Source organism: Corvus cornix, chromosome 2 (assembly GCF_000738735.6).
Source record: "Corvus cornix cornix isolate S_Up_H32 chromosome 2, ASM73873v5, whole genome shotgun sequence".
Lineage (NCBI taxonomy): Eukaryota > Metazoa > Chordata > Aves > Passeriformes > Corvidae > Corvus > Corvus cornix.
Genome location: NC_046333.1, coordinates 5,367,276 through 5,390,095, shown reverse-complemented (window position 1 = coordinate 5,390,095; position 22,820 = coordinate 5,367,276). Strand labels below are relative to the sequence as shown.

At 41.7% G+C, this 22,820-nt stretch overlaps 1 protein-coding gene across 2 annotated transcripts in view; it reads left to right on the top strand.

The window, feature by feature from the left end:
* ACVR2B (activin A receptor type 2B) overlaps positions 1 to 21,888 on the top strand; it is a 104,769-nt gene extending 82,881 nt beyond the window's left edge. For both annotated transcript variants that reach the window (XM_039549469.1, XM_019283246.3), the window contains exons 5-11: positions 686 to 829; positions 1,924 to 2,067; positions 2,898 to 3,046; positions 6,667 to 6,781; positions 8,642 to 8,780; positions 11,117 to 11,247; positions 12,798 to 21,888. In XM_039549469.1, coding sequence (XP_039405403.1) covers positions 686 to 829; positions 1,924 to 2,067; positions 2,898 to 3,046; positions 6,667 to 6,781; positions 8,642 to 8,780; positions 11,117 to 11,247; positions 12,798 to 12,992 — 1,017 coding nt within the window. In that variant the 3' untranslated portion in view covers positions 12,993 to 21,888. The remainder of the gene's footprint in view (positions 1 to 685; positions 830 to 1,923; positions 2,068 to 2,897; positions 3,047 to 6,666; positions 6,782 to 8,641; positions 8,781 to 11,116; positions 11,248 to 12,797) is intronic.
* Positions 21,889 to 22,820: the final 932 nt, after the last annotated feature.

Sequence of the window (22,820 nt, the reverse complement as noted above, 5' to 3'; positions counted from 1 at the left end):
GGCTCTGAGCAACCTGGTCTAGTGGGAGGTGTCCCTGTCCATGGTAGGGGGGTTGGAACTGGATAATCTTTAAGGTTCCCTTCCAACCCAAACCATTCTGTTATCCTACCATCTAAAGCAGGTAGGACAGAGCTCCAATCCCACGCATCCTGTGGGGTTAAGTTGTTCTCCTGGACAAAAGCAGAGTTTAAACAGATATGATCTGTATGATGCTGACAGAGCTGTTCACTGCCCATGGCTGGGGTGACGTGGAACATACTAATGTAGTGAAGAGCACTGGGAGGTTTTAAATGTAGTTTGCTGTCTGGTCACAAAGATCAAAAGGTTCCCACTTTTGGCAGGAGGTAGCCTTGAGGACATCAGTGCTTTACAGCCCAAAATAACTTTTGCTTTGAAAACACAGGAGAATTCTGGTTTTGCCCAGAGCATGGCAGGCAGTAGTGTCACGAAGTGACACTTGGAGGTGTAGACTGTTATATGTCTTCTATACCAATACCCTACAGAGCAAGCAAGAGAGGGAATTTCAGGCTGTTCTTGCTGCAAACAGTACATCTAAATAGTTTGTATTAAATAAAATGTCACTTCTTCACACTTCTTTCCCTACATGCAGTCTCTCCATTCCTCCCCTCCCTTTATTGTACAGTCCAGCTTCAGCTGGTGACAGTGTTTTTTTTCTCCTGTGCAGGACCCTGGCCCGCCACCCCCTTCTCCCCTGGTTGGCCTAAAGCCCCTGCAGCTCTTGGAGATCAAGGCCAGGGGACGCTTTGGCTGTGTGTGGAAGGCTCAGCTGATGAACGACTACGTAGCAGTGAAAATCTTCCCTATTCAGGTGAGAGGGACACTGCATTAGGTTCTTACTTGCCAGAGGCTTCCTCACCAGTGCTGAGATGCTCTAAGTGCCTATGGAGATTATGGTTTTTAAGACCATAACAAAGAAGCATTTGAGCTCTTCTGCTGGGGGAAAAAGTTCAAGGACCCTTCCTTCCTACACTTCTCCGTGCATTATCTCATTACCAAATGCTTCCAAATGCAGTACTTGTTGCAAGAATGGCAAATCCCAGCACATTCTGAAATCTACAGGGTATTTTAACTTCCCTGCAAATGCCTGTGTTGTTTAAATCCAGCAAGGCAGGGTGCAGCTGCGGTGTCCAGAGTGCACAAAAAGGGCCAGAGCCCCAGCTTTCTGTGTCCTGCCTGGGTGGGTTGTAAATCTGGATCCAAACCTAGTGAGCAGTTTACAGCCTCCAAAGGCAGAGCTCCAGTGCTGTGCAAGCTAATTGCAGTGCAGCATTTCTGTCAGCTCCTGTCTTCTGCTCTAGGAAACCTTTGAACACTCATGGCTTGATTCTCTAGGAATTGCAGATGAAAAGAGTAAAGCAATCAAAAGTCAAGTGAAAGAAAAATGACTAAAACATCTTTGTGCTCCTCCGCTGTCTCCTTCATTACTTTTCCACCTCATGTTTGTTGTCATAGTGTTGCTAAAGGAGATCTGCACAACTTCGGTCCAAGTCAGCTGTGACCTACTAGTAAATATTCAATTGAGCCTAGATTAGATTTTGCATTTGCAACAATTACAGCTACAAGGCTGATCTGTGTGCTGCATGCACAGGCTTTATTCTTGCAAGTATCCTTAGGAGATCTTGACAAATCTTATTTCTCAGTAAGGTTGAGTTTGGCTTCCTCTCCACTCCCCACACATGTCCTTTAGGAATAGCTGAGGATAATTTTGGAGAGGGCAGACTAAGGACAGCAATTTCCAGTCTTTCTTCTTTAGGGAAAACAGGCTCATTTTGAAGGGATACATCACATCCTAACACTGGAGCATGATTTTAAGAGTAGTGTGAGCTGCTCTGACTGAACTGAAGGAGCTGTTTGCTTTAAAGGGAAGTGTGATCTTTGATGGTGCATTTCTCCCTGCTTCAGGATAAGCAATCTTGGCAGAGTGAGAGGGAGATTTTCAACACTCCTGGCATGAAGCATGAAAACCTTTTGCAATTTATCGCAGCAGAGAAAAGGGGGACAAACCTGGAGACAGAGCTCTGGCTGATCACAGCTTTCCATGACAAGGTAATGTATCATTGCATGTACATTTTGGGAAGGCAGAGAGGGAGCTGGTTGTGATAGAGCAGGATTATAATCCCTGTAATCTATCCAGTCCGTTCCTGGTGGGCCATGGCTCTGTGGCAGCAAAGTGCTCCTGCTCCCCTGCTTCAAAGGCCCTTCCTTTAGCTTTCAAGGCTTTCCTACACAAACAAGGATTAATAAAGGTGGGACTTGGGAAAAAGGCACAAAAGGCCACAGCTCATGTCTATGGTGGTCAACATCTCTTGATGTGCATAGATGAGCATCACAGGAGGCAGATTTCGCAGACCCAACTTGCCCCTTGCAGATGGGCTCCATGTCTGCTTTTGGGGCCTGGGGCACTTCTCCTGTTCCATGGATTGCTTTAGTTACAAAGCATGACTAACTCTGAAAACAAATGGGCAAATCTGGGGTTGAGCCAGCAGTGTTATCCCCCTGTTAAATCCAAGGTCTGCTGAGTCAATCATTGCCACAACCAGCTGATACCATGCATTATCTTCTTGCATGGAAGGCTTTCCCCTTGCTTAGGTTAGATGAATTGCTCTGGTTAAAGATGATATTTCCCTTCCTTACCTCCCTCCCCTTCCCTGGCAGATAAGTAGACATCAGGAGGTCTGTGCTGTCAAGGGCTAAAAACTCATGGATGCTTCTGATTTTTATTTCTTCTTTTTACTTTCACTAGAGATTTTCCCCCCTGTTAAATCAAGGCTCAGATTTCTCAAGCACTCTCTAAATCATTCTCCAAACTGATGAGTTGGCACATCTATCACGTATAGGGGTCTATGACTAAGAACTGACAGTGTCCTGTTCTGCAGGGTTCTCTGACGGATTACCTGAAGGGCAACATTATCAGCTGGAATGAGCTATGCCATGTTGCAGAAACGATGGCCCGTGGCTTGTCCTACCTTCATGAAGATGTCCCCTGGTGCAAAGGTGAAGGACACAAACCTGCCATAGCACACAGGTAAAGCCTCTTTTGTTGACACCCTCTTTGAAATGATGCTGTTGAATGGAGGAGGTTGTGCTTTTAGGAAGTAAAGGCCTTTTAACCCAGCAAATCCTGTGCTAAGACAAGAATTTTTTTCAACCACGTATAAAATGCTGAAGGGCAAGTAAGTGTCTTGCCTGTGGAATAGCACAGTTGGTAGTGGTTGATGGCAAATGTCTGAAGGGCAGAGGCTTCTCTCTTCCATCAACTCTTCCCTTGTGGTGGGAAGGGAATACTGGTCACTGCAGAACTGCTCTTTGAAAGGACTTTGCTTGATAATACCAACACATTATAATCCATGTATTTCTATGGCCATACCAGGAGTTGGACCCTGTTTTTCCATCTTTTAGACTGATAACTCCACTGCGTGTCTTCCCACAGAGCTTTTGATCTGTAAAAAACGTTAAAAAAAAGGTAAAAAGTGGAGAAACTGTGGAAATGCAGGAAATGGCTGCTAGTTATTTTTCCCTGTAGTTTTTTAAGGCCCAAATCATGCCAGGGTGCTTATGAGAGACACCACAGCAGACACCATCCTACCTCTGAGACCTCCTAGCACACGTTTCAAATCACATGGGTGGCAGCACAGTGGGGACAGCAGGAAAGCAGTGGGTTAAACCATCCTCATGATTTAGCCCTTCTCTAAAGTCCCACACTGCTTGCCCTAGACTAAAGCATCTCTTCTGAGTGGTTTGCTCGTGGTAGGGCAGGATGGAGGAGATTTCCAGAAGGGATTTACAGGCTGTAATCCGTGGCCATACTCCTGCGCCACCCACCGCATTTCATCCAGGAGGAACTTAAACCCCACGTCCAGCTGCAGCAATTTGTACCCTCTCTGGCAGGCCTGGCTTCATGTATGGCAAGATAATCCCTGTTTTTGCAAGGGTATCCCTGCCCCCAAAACACCCTACCTCCCCAAACCTGAAAGTTTTGAAGAGCTGGGGGCTGTTGAAAGAACCTGCAGCTGCCTTTGTGCTGCTCCTGGAGCTGACCCCTGTGTCCCTGACATTTGTCCCTGTAGAATAAAGGCAGCGGTTTATAGATGAAAATTCCTGAGGGTGGGGAACAGAGGAAGGCTATAGAAAGGCTTTAAAGCAACAGATCGTGCTCATTAGTGTCCCTGTCCATTTAGCAAGTGATAAAAGCTGGAGAATGCAGCATTTGTGTGAATTTAGCACATACCTAGTGGAGGAGGGATTTCAGGACACAAGGGATTTTCCTCGGATTACCCCACTCCTTTTAATTTTATTTTTGAAAGAGAACACTAAATGCATTTTAAATCTGGGGAGGGGGGCGTGGGGGATGTTTTTGAACTGCTTCCCACAGTGCACATGGATGGAGATGCTGGGGTTGCCAGGTGGAACTCCCCAGTCACTGCTGGGCAGGGGTTCAGCCAACTCCTCTCTGGCCCCCGGCACTACAAGGAGGATTACGGTTATGGAATCACTTGTTGGTGCAAAAGTGCCCCCACGTGGAAGCTGAAAATAAAATCTCCAGTGTCTCAATCGAATTAACTCACCCGTTACTCATAGTCTGTTTGCTCTGTATTCCCTAGTTTGAAGTGCTAGATGGAACAAAAACATTTCTTCTTTTCATGCCACTTTTCTTTGTCAGTGACCATTTTAGGATGGTGCTTATGACGTTATGGGAATTCTCCTTGGCATGGCTTAGATTAATTAGGTCCTTCTCCCTGGCCTGGATACGTTTGCATTGCAACTCAGACTTGCCAGTTCAAGGTGGTTTGTGGAAGGAAGGAAGCAAAGTGTGAAAAAAATGGGGGAATGTATGGAAATAGGGGGAAAAAATGGAATTGCAAAGGGAAATCCCTGCATTGTGTATCAAGATGTAGGAGTTAACTGTTGCATGCCCAAAGGGCACTGCAGGTGAGCAACAGCAGCACGTGCCCCTTCAGTAATGCTGGTTTACATCTTGTTTCACCTTGGAACCACATCGTCCAGGCAGATTGTCTGATAATTTCTGTGTGGTCCTCATCGAGCCACTGCTTTGCAAAAATCTCTTGCACAATCTGTACCACCCTGAGGGCATAATCCCCTAATCCTGAGCGAGCAAAGGCGTTTATCCATGTCGTTAGATGATGGCTGTTTCCTAAGCCTGTGGGGAAACTGCTGTAGCATGGGAGCAGGCAGTCTCTGAGATGACAGTGGTAAATGCAATTTTTCTGTGTAGTGGAGGGGTACCAATGTCTGGGAGGTTCTGCAAAGCTGTACTGTGGTCCTAGAGGTGATGGAGGCTGGTTTCTGCTGGGGTTCACTGGCTGCAGGATGCCCTCCGACTTCACACCCACTTACCCCATCTTAATCCTCAAGCCAGAAATGCCCATCATGCTGTGCTTAGCTTAGAAAGGATAAATCCTCTCTTATGATATTTTAAGCTCAGAATCAGGGGCTGGGTGGCACAGGATGATTTTTGTTTGCAGTGCTTTGGGCTGATATTCTGGCATCCGAGGCTGCAGAGAGCAGCCCCTTCTCTATGGTCCAGCAGTTCCTCTCTTCACAAAGAATTTTGACAGGTCTCTCTAGTGCAGAACAATCGTATCTGCCCTCATTAATTATTTTGTGCAGGCCTGCAATGTCCTGCAATCAGCAGGGTCACTGAGAGAATTGATGATAGGGAAATTATAATGCTGAGCATACAGGACAATTGCCATCTGCTGTCTAAGGTCTGTAATTTAATTAGATTGCCAAACATTCCTTTTCAGATGAAAACGCAGGAAGCCCAGGGAACAGGGCTTGACTGGTTAGGCATCTTAGTGTGATCTTCCTCCAACCCCCACCCTTCCCAGCCCCTGCAGATTTACCTGAGCTGCCCTGAAATGATCCCTCTGCAGCACAGGCCTGACACAAATATCCCCTTTAAGCACAGACCCACCATCTCTGCTGCAGATTCTTACAACTGCCTGTGAGCTGCCTGCTCGATCCTGACAGCATGTCTGAGTGTGGCCTCACCCCCTTCCCTGCTTGCTTTCCAACCCTCCGAATTCTCCAGGGAAGATCAATCCAGCAATTACAACAAAAGGCTAATAGATGACTATGGCAAAAGTCTGTTGAAGCATGTAATCAGGCTGGAGAGAGTCTCACCAGAATCTGCTGATTTCCAAAAAGACCTAATCCTGTAGATAGGAGCAAACATCCTTACTAGGATAAAGAGTAATCTACTCCCTTAACCTGCCTTGGCTTTGTTGTTGGGAATGAGAAGGGCCCAGATGTGGGGGTCCAGAGCTGGTACTTGGAGCAAGAAATGGCGCCTTATATGCAGCTTGCTCTCATCAAAAGAGCCCCTTCAGATCAGATTTATTTTATTTTATTAATTGTATTAATTTATTTTATTAATTTTATTAATTCACTGTAGAGTTTGGCTGACTCTGTGCTGGTGAGCTCAGGGCTGCTTGGTTGTGCTTTAGGGACAAGGGCAGTGAGGAGAAGCCAAGTTTGTCAGCACTGGCCAAGTTGGGAAGCTGGGGAAGAAAGGAAGAAAGGAGCTGATTTACTGGGAGCTGCTAAGCCTATAGACATACAATGTACTGCAATGTGACTTAGACACATGACATGATAAACCCTTACTTCTTGGCTTGTCCATAGGGACTTCAAGAGTAAAAATGTCTTGCTGAAGAACGACTTGACAGCTGTGCTAGCTGATTTTGGACTGGCTGTACGGTTTGAACCTGGAAAACCTCCAGGGGACACTCATGGACAGGTAATCATTACCTTCAACTTTTTAAAAAGTTGGCCTTGCCCTAGCTCCTCTGGAGTGGGGGCTAATTTGTCTAGATGCATTTAATTCTCTTGGGAAAATAGATTTTTTCCATAAAAACTTGTGCTCAGACGTAAATTCTGGGAGCTGCTTTAATCTGTGTGAGTGGGGAGGATGCTCAAATGCTTCTGACTCATGTGCAGGTGAGGTCCCCCCAGCCCTGGGGTCAGGTGGCTTCCTCCTTCAGACACAGGGCTCATTGACTCTTTATTGTTTTGGTAATAAATATCCATAGAATCATAGAATCACAGAATACCGTGTTGGGAAGGACCTCAAGGATCATCTGGTTCAACATTTCTTGAGCAAAGCAAGGCAAGACAGTCCAGCTGAATCTTAGAAGTGTTTAGTTTTGGAGTCCGCTGCACAGACCACTTCTCTAGGCCCTAACACAAATATTAAAGCTCCTAAATATTAATACTAATACCACAATACAAATATTAATAATCCTAAAATTATTGATTTAATTTTAAGAATTCAGCCAGGCTGGCTGCTTGGGTGACCTTTGGCACAGCTGGCTGTGCACTGTGTAAACAATATACTGCAATTTTATGGGTTCTTAATTTTGTGCCTTTGTGTTGCAGCAAGCAGCCCCTCATTCTGCTCTCATGCCAGGGTACAGCAAGTCCGTCATCCCCTCCTTGTGCCTCCAGGGTTTTCTGAATTCCCATCTCCTGTGCAGCCTCCCTTTTTTACCTTTATCTCGGAAGGAATGAACACTCTTCTGGGTTAGCCTTCCCCAGCTTTCCTCATTTTTGTCATCTTTTTGTGACTTTTCCAGTATTTTGCACGTCTTTTCATATCCTGGCTTCACTCTGCCCCTACTGCCTCAGGTAACAGCAAGAACAGATGAGAATTTCCTTAAAGGAAATTATTAAGGGTGTTTCGATTCCCATGTTCAAAAGGTGGTTTTTCCCTTGTTGTCCTGTCTACTCTCCTACATTATGAGCTATACAAAACATAACAATGGAGGCACTATAATGAGGACTGCATTCCCTCAAAACAAGAGGATGTCTTTTCCAAACCGTGGCAAGCTAGGGCAGGGCAGACTATTCAGGGTTCCTGCTTTACTACTCTTGTGGATGTAGGAGACTTGTTTTACCCAGGGCTGTCAAACCAACACATTTTCCTACCATTCCTACCATTTAGGATATATCAATTTTTCTCCTTGGTTGTTTTTGGTTTGGTGGGGATATTTTTGGGGTTTTTTTATTTGGTTGGGTTTTTTTGGTGGTGGTGGTTGGTTTTTTGTTGTTGTTTTGTTTTGTTTGCTTTTTTTTGTTGTTGTTTTGGTTTTTTGGTTTTTTTGGTTGGTTGGTTGATTGGGCTTTTTGGGGGGGTTGGTGTGTTTTGTTGGTTTTTTTATATCTGTCTATCTATTTGTTTTATGGGGTTTTGGGGTTTTTTTTTGAGTGAAAGAGGACTGACCTCCCAACAATTAGGATAACCAAGTCAGACTTGACCTCGGGGTGTTCTGTGTGTCTCCACAGACAGCATTTTCTAATGCAGGGTTTACTGCTGGAGCAGCATGCAGCAGGATGCAGACCTGAAGTGTGCACTGAATGAGTATCACACACGTAGCCTTGCGCTTTGGCTCTCTCCTTCATGGAGCTTATCTGGACTCGAGTGATCTTAATGAGAACCAGTGTCAGAAGAAACAGCTCCCCTTCGCTTGTTTTTCGAGCGAGGTGCACCTTCAGCAGCAGTGGCCTCCAGGCTAATGAAACTAGCTGTCACTCACCTCCAACCAGCAGAGGCTGAGGGGCCCAAATGCAGCGTAACTTGAGCTGTGTTTTTTCTCTGTAGGTGGGAACAAGGAGGTACATGGCTCCCGAAGTGTTAGAGGGAGCAATCAACTTCCAACGAGACGCCTTCCTGAGAATAGACATGTATGCAATGGGACTGGTGTTGTGGGAGCTAGTCTCCAGATGCAGAGCAGTTGATGGTAAGAATAAAGATCTTCTCTTCCCTGGGGAGGGCTCTGCTTCAATATGGTTTAGTGGTCCAAAGAATGGATCTGTCTCTGTTTAAAAAAAAAAAATATAACCAATGACGTATTTTTATTAAAAGCAGTTAACCTGTTTTTCATTTGGTTTTTTTACATAAAGTCTGTAGATAGTAACCTTTTTAAGTGCCCAAGTCTCAAAGTGCTTTTTACTATGTTGGTTACCTTGCAAATTTCTGAGAATTGAGAGGGAGAATGTGGTCCCTACAGTATGGGTGTCCTTTAGACCTGAGCCTGCTCTGTGCTGCTCTCGTGGCACTCTGCATTCCTGCCTGTGACCAGGGCATGCCTTGGGCTCCAGAGAAGAGTCACACAGCCAGCTTGGCTGTCACCTCACTTATGCAGGGCAGTGAGGTAGCCTGAATGGAAAGCACCTTAGTGAAATAGCAGGAACACGGGGCTGGAAGGATCTTCCTGGGTCAGCAAGCCCATTTCCCTGCTATCATAAGTCATTAGTTATTGACCTTTGACTTTTGCTGATCAAGCCCTCTCTCAGCAGTGGGCTAGGTTCATTGTTTCATTTACAGCTTTGGAGGATCTCACTTTCTCCTGAAGGATCCAAAATTATGAACTTAATGGTGTCTCCTTTCTCCTTTTTTTTAATACTAAAATTATACTGAAAAGTGGGGCACCTTTTCTGTCCAGTTAGGACATCTGTCCTTTAGTGACCATGTGCAGGACAGGGAAGCAATCATGTCATTGTAGTAGCTCCAAGGCTGCTTCCTCCAACTTTTTTCTTCTTGTATAGATATGGGTGCTCTGAATATCAAGTTCATAAAACAACAGCACCTCACCTAGACTTGAAATATTTTTGTTAGCATTACAGTAGGACTGAAGAGCTCGATTATAATTAAAATTCCTCCCGTAAGTATGTGGTAACAGAAGGTCTCTTCTTCAAAAATGTACAGTGTAACCAGGTGAAATGCTGGAGAAGCAGGGAGCTAGGAGCACAGTAGGGTAAAACAGTGGTACACAGATCATTCATGTAGGAATTGCCCTTCTCTGTTGAGGTCCCTCAAATATCCACTTTCATTTCTCCTGTCATGTTTGGGATTTCCTGCCAATTCAGGCATCTGAGATACCCCAGGTGACACACACAGCACCACTGAATCAGAGGGAAGGCTTCCTTTGGGATGACAGGGGGTTACACTGAGCCTCATCTGCACTTCCAGCTCAGAAGTGATGTTGTGTAAACAGCACATTTAGCTTGGAGATCACCAGTACAGCTCTTCTTAGCCTGTGTTCCTCTTGGAGGAAAAGGAAAGTCATAAGTGACCCTGTGCCATGCATTGGAGCAAGTGTTTCAGTTTGGTTTAGTGATTGCCATTGAGTAGACAAGAATAATGATAAGCTGGTTTAGTGATTTCATTCTTTAGAGTACTTAAATATCGTGTTGTTGGTGTCACAATTCATGACCAGATGAAGTGGTCAGCTCTTTTATTTTAGTCTGGAAAGACCCTCTTGAAATATCTCTGCTCTGGAAAGAGGTCACTTTTTGCTACTGAGAAACCATAAGTGATGCTTTGGAGCACTGTGAGAAGCCCATCAGTTAAGCTGGGCTGCTCTTTCTGAGAAAGCATCTATGCATTGCCAAAAGCCAAATGATGTTTCAATAAGCAGAAGTTATTGCTATCATCCAGCATCTGCACTGATACTCATAACAGTTGTCTCATTCCCATGGCCCTGGGCAGTTCACAGCCATAACTGGTATAACTAAAGCATTCAGAAATCATTTTACACTTTGGAGCTGGTACTTGGGACAAGTGCATCTGGCTCCAGCGTGTCAGGGCTGACTCAAAGCTATGAACAAGCCAGATCACAAAGCAAGAAATTATAAGTGTTGTATATGCTTGACCTTGCTAGTCAGTGCTAAAATGAAATTATGCTCATGCTGCAACCTTTGTCTAGGTTATTGTGTGTTGAATTGTTGTGTTAAAATGTGGGGAGGATGGGTTGATCTGCTCTTTCTATTAAAATAAATCCCGGACTACCTGGCAAACTTTCTCAAGGAAATTGCGGGATCCGGAGGTCCGGCTGAGGGTTTGGATTCGTAACTCAATGAGGTGGAAAATGCATGGCCAGACAGGCAGCAGGGACAGAAAAGACCATTGTGCAGGAGGAATGTAAATCACATTTGTCTGCAGTGACAGGTGAACGCCAGGCTTTGTTGCAGTGGGTTGAGGTTGCTCTGGAGCTGCAGCTCACTCATGCGTGGGGAGGCCGTGGCTCTGCAGAGGCCATTTCTACCCTAACCTGATTCTCTGTGCACACCATAGGTCCAGTGGATGAATACATGCTGCCTTTTGAAGAAGAAATAGGTCAGCACCCATCCCTTGAGGACCTGCAAGAAGTGGTGGTTCACAAGAAGATGCGCCCCGTGTTCAAGGATCACTGGCTAAAACATCCCGTACGTCCCTGCTGGTTAACAGTGGAAAATATTTTCCTGTGTGATGGGTTATGCATTCCCAGTGTTAGAGTCAGCTCTGGGGAATGAGGGGTTGCTCAACACCTTTGTGCTCCCTTTTCTGTTTATCTCTTGTGTTTAGAGACTAAACAAGCTGAATAATTAGCTAGTGCTGAATGTGGAGCATGTGGTGCTTTAGTAGGACTCCCTTAATATGGTGAAAGAATGGAAAATAAAGTCCTTTCATTAAGAAAAAGAAAATGATCCATGCTATTGGAGACACACTCCTCACAAAGCGAGATACCATGCAAGACTTGGAGCAGTTTATGGAGGAAAAATTAATTAGATATGAAAGCAAGCAGACAATGAAGCAAAATGCAGCGTGGGTTTCCCAGAGGTAGTTAATTTCAGGCTCACGTTTTTAATAAAAGAGCTGATTTTTCTTAGATCGGGAAGGTGAGAGATGATGGTATCTCACTGGCCTTCAGTAAGAAGTCAAATGCCTCTATTTTGACCAAACTGCTACAGATTTGGTTAGACTCAGGTGTACTAACTCATTTCCCATGAGTTAGGGAGAGCTGTGGACTGCAGAAAAAGATGAGTGTTCCACTTCCAATGAGAGTTCAAATAAGAGCTGTGTTCTTCAAGCACTGATGAATTCAGTTATTTTGGGGATATCGAGAGAAGTGATTGCAAACAAAGCAAATGGTTTCATCGTAACTGGTACAGTGCTGCCAGCTCTCACAATTTTATCATGGGAATCACAATACTTGTTATCTTTTAAAGCTCTAACTGCTAAATCTTGGGATTTATTTTGATATTAAAAAAAGCACTTTTGGGGCTGGATGCAGCCCAGCCTTAGAAAGCAGATGCTTAAAAAAACCATGAAAACACATATTTTAAGTAGTTCTTAAAGCTTATGTATGTGATGGTAATTGGCATACTGTGGAAAAAGTACTTGTAGGGTTTTTTTAGAGCATGGGCTGTGTTCAGTGGACCTTCCCACCCCCTGACAAGGTGGTGTCCATGATGCCTTAAAGATCTAGAAATAAAACAACACATTTTCGAGACAACATTAGTATAGGAGGTGATATAAAAACTAGTCTTTAATTGGAGGCTGACAGGGGCAGATATGGAAAAATACCCACTCCACACAGGGCGAATAGTTTTATAAGTTTAGCAAATCAGCAAAATTGACAAGGATCCCCAATTAGAAACACAGGTGATGAGGTAATTCCCCCTCTTGGTTCAACCTCTTCTGGAGCCTCCCATTGGTACCAGTGTACTTTGTTTATGAGAAAATGTCTTGGGAGTGTAGCTGATCCTTGGTTCCCAGGAGAAAGCAAGATAGGACAGAAGCCTTTGGAATGTGTTTTATCTTTCTGCCTATCAGGATGGGAAAAGTACTGGAGCTAGCCAGGAACTATAACTATACAACAACAGCCTACAGAGCTACGAATATATATGAAGGAAATAAAAAGCAAAAGTCATTTTGGCATCACCCAGAGCAGGTGACATTGCTGAAGGCGTTTTCTCCCCGTTGCTGTCTGCAGGGCCTGGCGCAGCTCTGCGTGACCATCGAAGAGTGCTGGGACCACGACGCGGAGGCGCGGCTCTCGGCGGGCTGCGTCGAGGAGCGCATCGCGCAGATCCGCAAATCCGTCAACGGCACTACCTCGGACTGCCTCGTCTCCATCGTGACGTCTGTCACCAACGTGGACTTGCCACCCAAAGAGTCTAGTATCTGAGTCCTGGGTCCTGGTTCACTTTTGTCTTTCCAGACCCAGTGGATTTAAAAAAAAAAAAACAAAGAAAAAAAAAAAAAACGACAAGAAAAAAGTTTTAAAAAAAAACCATACAAAAAAAACAAAATCACAAAAATTCAACAAACCCATGAATGCAGCTGCTATTTTATCTTGACTTTTTATTATTATTGTTATTATTATTATTATTATTTTTTTGGATTGGATCAATTTTACCAGCACATTGCTCTACTGTATTAAAAAAAATGGACATTTCAGCAAGCATTCAGGTGCCGACTAATGAATGCAGAAAAGGTGCAGGTACCTCAGAACCTCAACAAACTCACTTCAGTTGTTTTTATTTTATTCAGTTTTCTGGGTTTCTCTTTATCAGTCTGTCTTCTGAGCGGAGCATCTGTGACATAAGCTTCTGTGACATACAGGAAAACCACCTACCACCTTCAAAAACGCAATGCTGCAAACTGTGGAGGAAACTTAAGACTGTTATATAAAGAATACACCTTCCTCAAAAGCATTTTTTCCCCATTTTGGTTTTGGGTTCAGTTTCTTTTTTATTTTTTTTTTTTTTATTTTTTTGGAAGTGAGCTTCAGAAAAAAACAGCAGATGTGTCTTTTACGGATCTAACGGGTGTCATTGTAACATGGAAAAAAAAAAAGTAACTGGGCAGAGAATGTTAATTCTTGATGGTAGAATTGAAGGGGCAAGCGTAGAATAGGGGTGGGGAGAGTGACGTTGGACTTGGCAGCATTCGGGGAAACATCATTTGCTATGGAGCTACTTCTCAGGTAACCATTAGAGGAGGGGAAGGACATTTCTGGGCAGAGTATTTACGGCTGCAGAGCATGGAGAAAGCGGAATTAAAGAGGCAGTGGTTGGAAGAAAGGCACTTGTTTCTTCCTCCAGAGTCTGGGTTTGGGCGGTAAAAGAACAAAGCAGGACTATAACTTTTATTTTTCAATTCCAGATAGTATTAGGAAAATGCTTTTAAGCAATGTCATCAGGACAGGTGGGGAAGTGTGATTTCAGAAGCACTTTGGTAAAATACTGAAAGATGGGAAAATTTGTGCATCTTGTTTCAAGTGTGAGTCAGTCGAGGAAATTTGGCCTTGGGTTGATTATCTGTCAACCCAAACTAATGGTGCAGACGGTGGAAAGAGGAAAAGGGTGAAAAGTGGGTATGTATTTTTTCTTCTTTATTAATTTGAGGTTGGGAGAGTGAAAACACCTGAATGGTGGCAGCTGGCTCCTGTAGCATCCGAGAAGCCTGAGAGCTGCCTGGCTGCAGCAGTGATTCCCACAGCACCTCTCCCACTGGTTTCTTTGACCCTGCTTTCTCCTTACTCTGTGATGAAACTCTTTTGTCTTAAAATGGTGCATATTCTACAATACCGTTACTCTTATTATGCCATAAACTTGCTCTAGTCAGTGAATGTTCCTAATGCTGCTGATTCAACATTGAAATATTTTTTTAATTTGCAAAACATGCAATGTTTAAAAAAAAAACCTTAAAAAAAAAAGCAAACACAAAACATACACACACACGTTACGTGGCTTCCGAGGTTTAAACTGAAAAAAAATTAAAAACTTCACGACCACAGACCACCTCAAACCAGAAATACCTCAGAATTTTCTACTTGTATGAGTTTTATTATATATTTTGTTAGTTGTGTTGTCTTGTAGTAAGTATATTTTAATGTAAGTTGGCTTTTATGACAAGGGAGTTTTAAAAAAAGAAAAAAAAGAAAAAAAGTTCCAAAATCTTTTAGGAAGTGCTACCATTTTTTTTTGTTGTTTTGTTTAATAAAGCACCATTGTAAATAACTGTATACAGTTGTAGAATAACTGCCTATATAAGGTACCTGGGCATTATTCACTCTTATTTGTGAAGGCTGTTTCCATGCTGTATTTTTTTTTTTTTGGTCTGTTTTAGTGAAAGGACAGTACATCTTTTTTTTCTTTTTCTTTTCTTTTTTTTAATTTTTTTTTTCTTTTTCTTACTTTGAATATAACATGAATTCTGTGTCTTGCTAGACTGACAAAGTTATGTCCATTGGATGGCCAGATCTTCTAAATTTTTCTTTGTGTTAAGCCAAAATGCAGTCCTAAACTAATCACCCTGTAATGAAAATGTAAAAAGTCTGTATTATGTAAATGAATTGGACTTCTCTACACTGCCAAATTATCAGTGTGCACCCTTGCACAGATATAATTTATTAAGCAAATGAAACCGCTAATTGGAGAAAATATTAAAAAAAATTGAAATATATTTCTTGAAAAGTATAGCTTTAAAACCTAGAGGTCACAAATGAGGACATGGTCCTTTATCTTGAAGAGACATTAAGAGAATTGCCTTAATTTGTCTATCTGAATAAAGTCTTAACCTATTCTTTCAAGTTACTGAATGTATATTGCATATTAGTATGTACACACATGTAACTGTGTTTCCGTGTGTAGGTTTGAAAGTTTCTGTTTCTTGATGTGCTTCTGTTGAGAAAACCTTGACAAAACCAGACAGAACGATACCATTTTGACCCAGCCAATGTCCCCGGTGGCCGTTGGCACCTTTGGGCCTGATGCTGCAACATACCTATGCTTAGCATTGAGGGTGTAGGTAGCTCTTCTGGTGTCATGACATTAGGCACTCACTTAATGTTAAGTGTGGTTGTAAATGTTTGCAGGATCAGTATTTTTCATGTTTAATACATTTCTGCACTGAGATTTATATGAAAATGTGACTATGTTTTAGAAGTGAAGTGATGTAAGCGTTGGGGTGGAGTGTAGAGCAGTTAAGATTGAGTGAATACTTGTTTCGAGGTGGGCTTGCTCCCTTTTCCCCGGGAATGGGAGCCAGTTCCTATTGCTGCAGAAAGAAAAAAGCTGTACTGTCTTTTAACTGTTAATATCTGTTTGCTCTTCTGGATTTTTTCCTTCAGCATTACGTATTATAGCTAAAACAGGCTTATTACAGCAGTTGCTTTTTTATCCTGATTTCTTTAAGAAGCTTTAAAGTATTTATTGAAAGTGCCATATGATTTTAATAGCCTATTAAACAGTGTCTGAAATCTTCTCTTTTGAGAAAGCATAACACAAATTCTCACATGTAGCTTTTCTTACTGCGGGGAACTGCACGACCGTACAAACCTTGACCGAATGTTGATTGTAAAGTGCTACATCTTCCTGGTGTAATGGTTCCTTATAGATCATCTTGTCAACAGGATTCAGAAACTGATTTGAAAAAGAATTTCCAAATTGGGTGTGTGCTGGGTAACAAGTTTTATGTGTATATAGGTACGTGTGTCTTGCTATTGCAGCAGAGAAGGAAATCCTGAACTTTTAATTTGTACCAATTTGGCTAAAGCTGTTTTCTAAACTGGCACTTATTTATTTTATGAACAAAGACAAGCTCTGATTAACTTGTTGGTCTTTCAACAGTTGATCTGTCAAGCAAGTAGTTCCCTCACCTCTAATCCGTTTGAACTCTCATTGACAACATGATTTTGGTTCTGTTTGGTACTGCAGAGGCTTTTTCCAAGTCAGGAATTGGGCACATCCATAGGTGTAGCTGTCATAAGCAACTGCAGCTCTTTTCCTCTAAACACTCCCTTGAATATGATGGTGACAACACCTCTTATGCTGCTTCCCAAGCACTAAATTCCACCTCCCATTCAGACTTAGAGGAAGCAGCTCTTCAAAAATTTGGCTGCAGAATTTTATTGGTGATCTCCCTCTCTCGTATGGAAGTTCTCAGGTGAACATTAGCATTGAATATCCTGAGGAAAAATTCTCCTTGACTTTAAGAGCCAGGATTCCCCATCTCTCTGGTGTAACTCCCTTTTATGAATTTATTGCACTGGCTGGGCTGGTTTCCTGGGTGGAGAAAGTTTGAGTTCACATTTTTAAACTGGACGTACCACAGGAACTAGAACTGGGGAGTTTTTTTAAGATGGTAGAGCAGTGACTTGCTGATGAAATTGCATTAGTACAGTAAGGCTGGAAATTGTATGTGGCTTATATTAAAATATATGTGCATATTATAAGAGATGGTTATAAACCAGCCTAATCATCAGTTAAGTAGTACCAGGCCTATTCATTATGATTAAGGATTTTAGATGGTCCTGATGATTAAGAAATCTCTAAGACAAAAGAAACTCACTTTTTATTCTGCCTCGTTCTTCAGGCGAAATTCTCTTACAGAATATCCAGTGCTACACAGTTACACCTATGGAAGTGCCGAGGTCTTTGTTTTGAAGAGAAGGTCTGTGAGTGCCCCCCAGTAATTCCCATGCATTTTCCTTGGGTCTCCTAACTCCCTGCTGTTCCCACTTGAAGTCAGTGGTTTCAGTGGAAGCAGATATTTCCAGGCTGGCTGGGTCAGGCCTGGCCATTAGGAATCCTGATCCCCCTTAACATCGTAGCAGTGAAACCGGAGAACACACGTTTTATTCCTCTTGTACTACTTTCTAGGCAGACTGTCAGAGCTTGCCCTGTTTTGCAGGGAAAAGGTCTGGTTTCATTTAGTCTGGAAGGAACTTGTACTGCAGAGGAAGGTGCTGGGTGATAAGGTGTGACAGTGCTGTTTTTGCAGTCCTCTTCAAGCCACACTCCACTTGGGAAGTTGCTAAGCAGGAATTGTCCCGCAAACTTTTATCACTTTTACATACAGGATATTGTTTGGTAACATTGTAAATAAAATAGACTATATAATAGAGGAAAATAAGGACATTTTGACTTTTTTACTTTTGGAAAAATATATATATATTTTAGTTACATATACAAACAAAAATTCTACATTGTGTGAGAATTCTTTTATACCACAGATTATTTTTGTAATGTCTAATATGTTTCTGCAGGGAAAAGGGAGAAAGGTCTGTGTATGCACAGCAAATAAATAAATAAATATATATATAATGTTTAAATTAAGTGTGCACTACATCAAAGTCTAGAGGATAGAACAAGTGTAGCCTGAAAACAGTTTGAGGAGCAAGTTTGGATGTACTTGGACATGCTTTGAGGATGGCACTGAGTATATGTTTAGGTTATCTTGCATGTCACATCCCTTCTGCTAAAGATGCTCATTGCTTTTCTACGGCCATCTTCAGTTAACTCGGGAGGAGTTTTTTCATGTGTTCATGCGAGTATCCATGTGTGGGCAGTGTGTCTTTTGGCATATGCTGTGGTGCTGCAGTGAGTTGTGAAGTCAGGGTGTAAAGAATTTACTGAGGCCAAATAGCCAGGCTGATCTCGCTCGCTGCTGTATCCGTTCACAGCAGCTGTGTCTGCTGCATTGACAATATGATCTGTAAGGAGCTGTTACCAGTGGAGTCCTGATAAAACCAGTTCCTAGAAATTCCTTCTCTCTGAAGTGACACAACTAATCATGCTTCACCACAACACACAGATACGTGCTCTGTATTCCCAAAATCAGATTTAACAGTCTGCATCGGAGGCACTAAAAAAAAGGAGCACTGTCATGTCCAAAGTCTTACTAAGCGAAAGAGCTTTCCAAATCTGTGTAACCAATCCAAGGTATTCTAAAAATATTAAAGAAAATTAATAAAAAAGTATGTGGGGAGTTTAACCTAATTTTCCATTGGACTTAAAATTCACTTCAGTCTTTTTAGTCCTCTCAACCATGATAGCACAGTGTCAGTGGGTGAGAGGTACTGAAGAAAGCTTTAAACCAAACAGCACATGGCACTGCCTTGGAGCTGGTTTGACAGTGTGCCTTCTGCAATTAGTGCTCACTAGTTCAAGCAGGCTCCTGCAATTGCCGAGTCCCTCAGCTGTGTTCTGGTGAAGTCCTGGCCCTGTGGAAACCAGTGAGAGATTTTCTATCCAATCCTGTGTGACCACGAGTGTGTGTGTGTGTTCCTGGAACATTTTCTAAGCACACCTGGTCTCTTATTTACATGAGACTTCCCTTTTCATGACTCGTTCTTAGGGTGATGCTCAGTTCCCTGACTGAAGTAGTAGCCTACGGAATAAGCAGTAATGCTTTTTGTCAGGACACGTCCACAGAAAGAGGTCATACTTGTGTTATGTCCATCCAGCTGTTCTGAAATGTAATGCTATTCTGTTGTGCCTTTATTTTTCCATGCAAAAGCAACTGCTGTAAGCTTTCTTTTTGTTTATTTTTTTTTTTATTTCTGTCTGAAAAAAACACTTTTCATTGCCCAGCTGTTATTTCTGGATGCAGTCTGTGATCCAGGTATTTCAAGAACCAATTACCTCAAACCTCATGTTAAACAGTGTTGCTATCTGGATTCTCCTTGATACTACAATATTGTAACATACACAAACAAACAGGAACTTTGCTCTATATTGGTGTTTATATATATGTATCATATACATATATACATGTATATATATGATACATATATGTAAATGAAAAGTGATCCCCAAGGACTGAAGGAAAAAGCAAAACTTATTTTGTATTCCAACATTGAAACCAAAAGGGCTTTTCTGAAGCTCTATAATGGCATTGTGCTGGATATCTAGAAAGAAAAAGTGTTTTCTGAAAAGTGCTTCCTTTGTTAGCCTTTTATTTCAGTATTTTAATGGGGCAGATGATGTGAATAAAACACTGCTTCTGCATTTTTGGCCCATTTTGAAGCAGAAGCCTCTTAATCTTTCCAGTCATTAAAAACCCCAAAACTCAGTTTATAACATTCCAATAAGGTTGGTATTGCAAAACTAAAACGTTCTAGGAAAATTTCATGGCTTCTGTTTTTGTGACAAGGAAGGCCATACTTCATTCAATTTTCCAGTGTTTTGAGGAACTGAAGTTTAACCAGTAACCATCCTAGTGAATTAAAATCCTAATTCAGTAGTCACTGGCATCTCTGCATTGCCACCTCTGTAAAAACACCAAAATAAACCACAAAAAACAACTGAAACCAAAAATCTGGCCATGACAGAGGAGGAGATTGGAGCATCTCATAGGCTTGGAAAGTGGACTTAGCACCAGAGCAACTTTGTGGATAACAAAAAACGTGTTGGCAAGACCTAGAACCTGTCTGGCCCTTTCCTTTTTCCAAATACCTACTCCCAAGAACCAGCTCATAAAATCAGACCTTCAACTACAGCAACTTCTTAACGGTACTTTGCTGAAGAGAATTCTGTTCAGGCTATATTTTTTTGGGGAAAAAATATAAGTTAGACCATTTTTTAAATCACCATTTTATTGTATGTGATCCCCTCCCAAATGTCTGTTTTTTAAAAAAATATATCCATGTAGTCTGGATTTTAGTCTGTATTTTACTTGGACAGCATAGTAGCTTTTCCTGTCCAAATACTAATGAATTTACTATTACTAGTAATTCATTTAATTACTGGTAATGAATGGATAGTAATTAATTTACTGTTTCTAAAGGAAGAGTACAAGATATTTCCCTTTCCCCATATTTTTCTTGGCTGCCTAATGTTTCTATGGCTATTGATGGTTGATGATTATTATCTTTGGTAAATCAAAGTACTAAAATCTCCCAGGAGGAGGTGTTTTGCAATGCTGCTGGCCTTCCAATGGAATAACTATAATGCAAAAATCAATCTATTAGTGGGTGAGGATTGAAGGAGGTGGTTACTGCAAACTAAGCAACATTTTTGGCCTCAATTATATGCCATAAGCCCGCACAATGCCATTGTCAATCTGTTCAAACTATCTGCTTATGAATTCTGCATGATCCTCATGATAGAGTTGAAAGCCTGATCTTTGACCTGTTAATATTTTCACATTCGTCCTTAAGTTTGACAAATTTTGTACTGTAAAGTTGACTTAAGTACAGTTCGATGTCAATTCTTGTGGAAAGAGCTTTCTGCATGTAACATTAGATGCATACAGTTAAACAACACAGCATAGTACAAAAACTCATAAGAAAATGTTTTGACACCAGCAGGAAGAAATCTCACCCTAACCATTTGTCATTTTAAAACCATCTTATTGTAAATTTTACCAGCTACTTCTAAATTTGTGCTTTATTTAAAGAAATAAAATAAAAATCCTAAGACTTGTCTAGCGTAGTGAAATATGTGTATATCAGTTTTAGGATAAATAGCTAAGTCTTATTACGCTGTGTTACTTAACTTGTATATATAGAATATACATAAGAGTTTGCAGTAACCTGTTTCTCCAGGATTTCCAGTTGGAATGGATTTAAACTCAAACTATGAGATTAAATGATTTAGAAGATTGCAGAATAAACTGAGTGTAAATTACAGGAAGCTCTATCAGATGGTGAAATAATTTTTAAAGAGTCTCTTGGTCCTTGGCTCAAATTCACTAAGTACTGTTTGTATACCAAGATATGTGAAATGTAAATGTTGTAGGTTATATTTCACTCTTGTAGCTATAAAAATGTAGAACAGAGATAGCTTGTACTACTGAGTTAACAAAAGTTATTCTAAAGTATCCTGTTAAAGAAAAAAGTATACAGAGAGTTAAGCTCGTTGCTGTAACCCCTTTTGGATTGAAGTGTGCTGATTTTTTTTATATATGTACATTTTATATATATACATTCTGCAGAAGTATACATATATAAAATGTATGTATAAAATGGCCTAATGCAGACATCCATTGTATTGCAGTTATGAAATGAAGACATTTTGGAAAGAACATTGTATCATAGTTCATGAATTTGCAGTGGATCTTTGTTCCTTTTTACTGTGGTATTTTAGAAATGAGTCTCAAGTTTGAAATTAGATCTGCCAAGTTGGAGTTTTGCTGCTTCAGCTTTGCACTGGGTGTCCGAATAAACCAGTATGAATGTAGTATTTGCCCTGTGTGAAGCAGCTACACCCCAACAAATAGGAGGAAAAAACCTAGAAAGAACTATTTCAAGTTTATCTTTTTGTATATGAAAATAAACAGTAAATTACAAATAACTGTTTCCCTCGTGTGACATTAAAACTCATTGTTATTTTATTGTCTTTGGCATCTAGCAGGAGGATTTCCTTCTTCTTAGATGAATGTTTTTGGTGTTTCAATGGCATTTCTGCTACACAAAATCCCTGAAAAGTCCCTCCAGAGGCATAGCTGAGGCCTGCCTCTACTACCCATCCCTCGCAAACAGCTCCAGAGAGAAGAGGGAATTAGCTCAAATTCACAAAATCATAGAATGGTTGGAGTTGGAAGAGATTTTAAAAATCATCCATTTCCAGCTCCCCTGCCAAGGGACACCTTCCACCATCCCACGTTACTCCAAGCCCCATCCAACCTGGCCTTGAACACCTCCAGAGATGGGACATCCACAACATCTTGGGGCAACTTGTGTCCTTTCGTTATTGTTATTTTTTTTATTATTTAGCTGCTTATTATTTAACTGCCCTTTCGAGTGTGTTGCCTCTTGTAACGCTGCTTATCACTCCTAGCAAAGAACCATTCACACAGGGCAATATGTGCATGTTAAGCTGTATCAATACAGTCCAGCAACGTAGCTGCAACTGCCAGAAGCCAAAGGCATGGGAACTTGACCAGGAAAAAGATTAAAAAAAAAAGAGGGGGAAAAAAAAAAAAAAAGCCTGAGTTCCCTGTACTCATAGCACCACACTGAGGTCTATAATCCTCACATGAGGTATGAAGATGCCCTCAGCCACACACTGAAGCATGGCCAGAGCTCTCCAGGAAAGCTGCCTGCAGTAAAGTGATGGTATGGCCATGCTATCCTCATGTTCTGGTGTTTGCCATTGCTAAACTGATCCTTTTTTGCAGAAAAAAAATGCCTCTGGCTTGGTGCTGGGTTGGAAATGCTTAGTGTGGGCAGATACGAGGCAAATATGAACATTAGCAAGTATTTGGGAGGGAAAAATAGTAATAA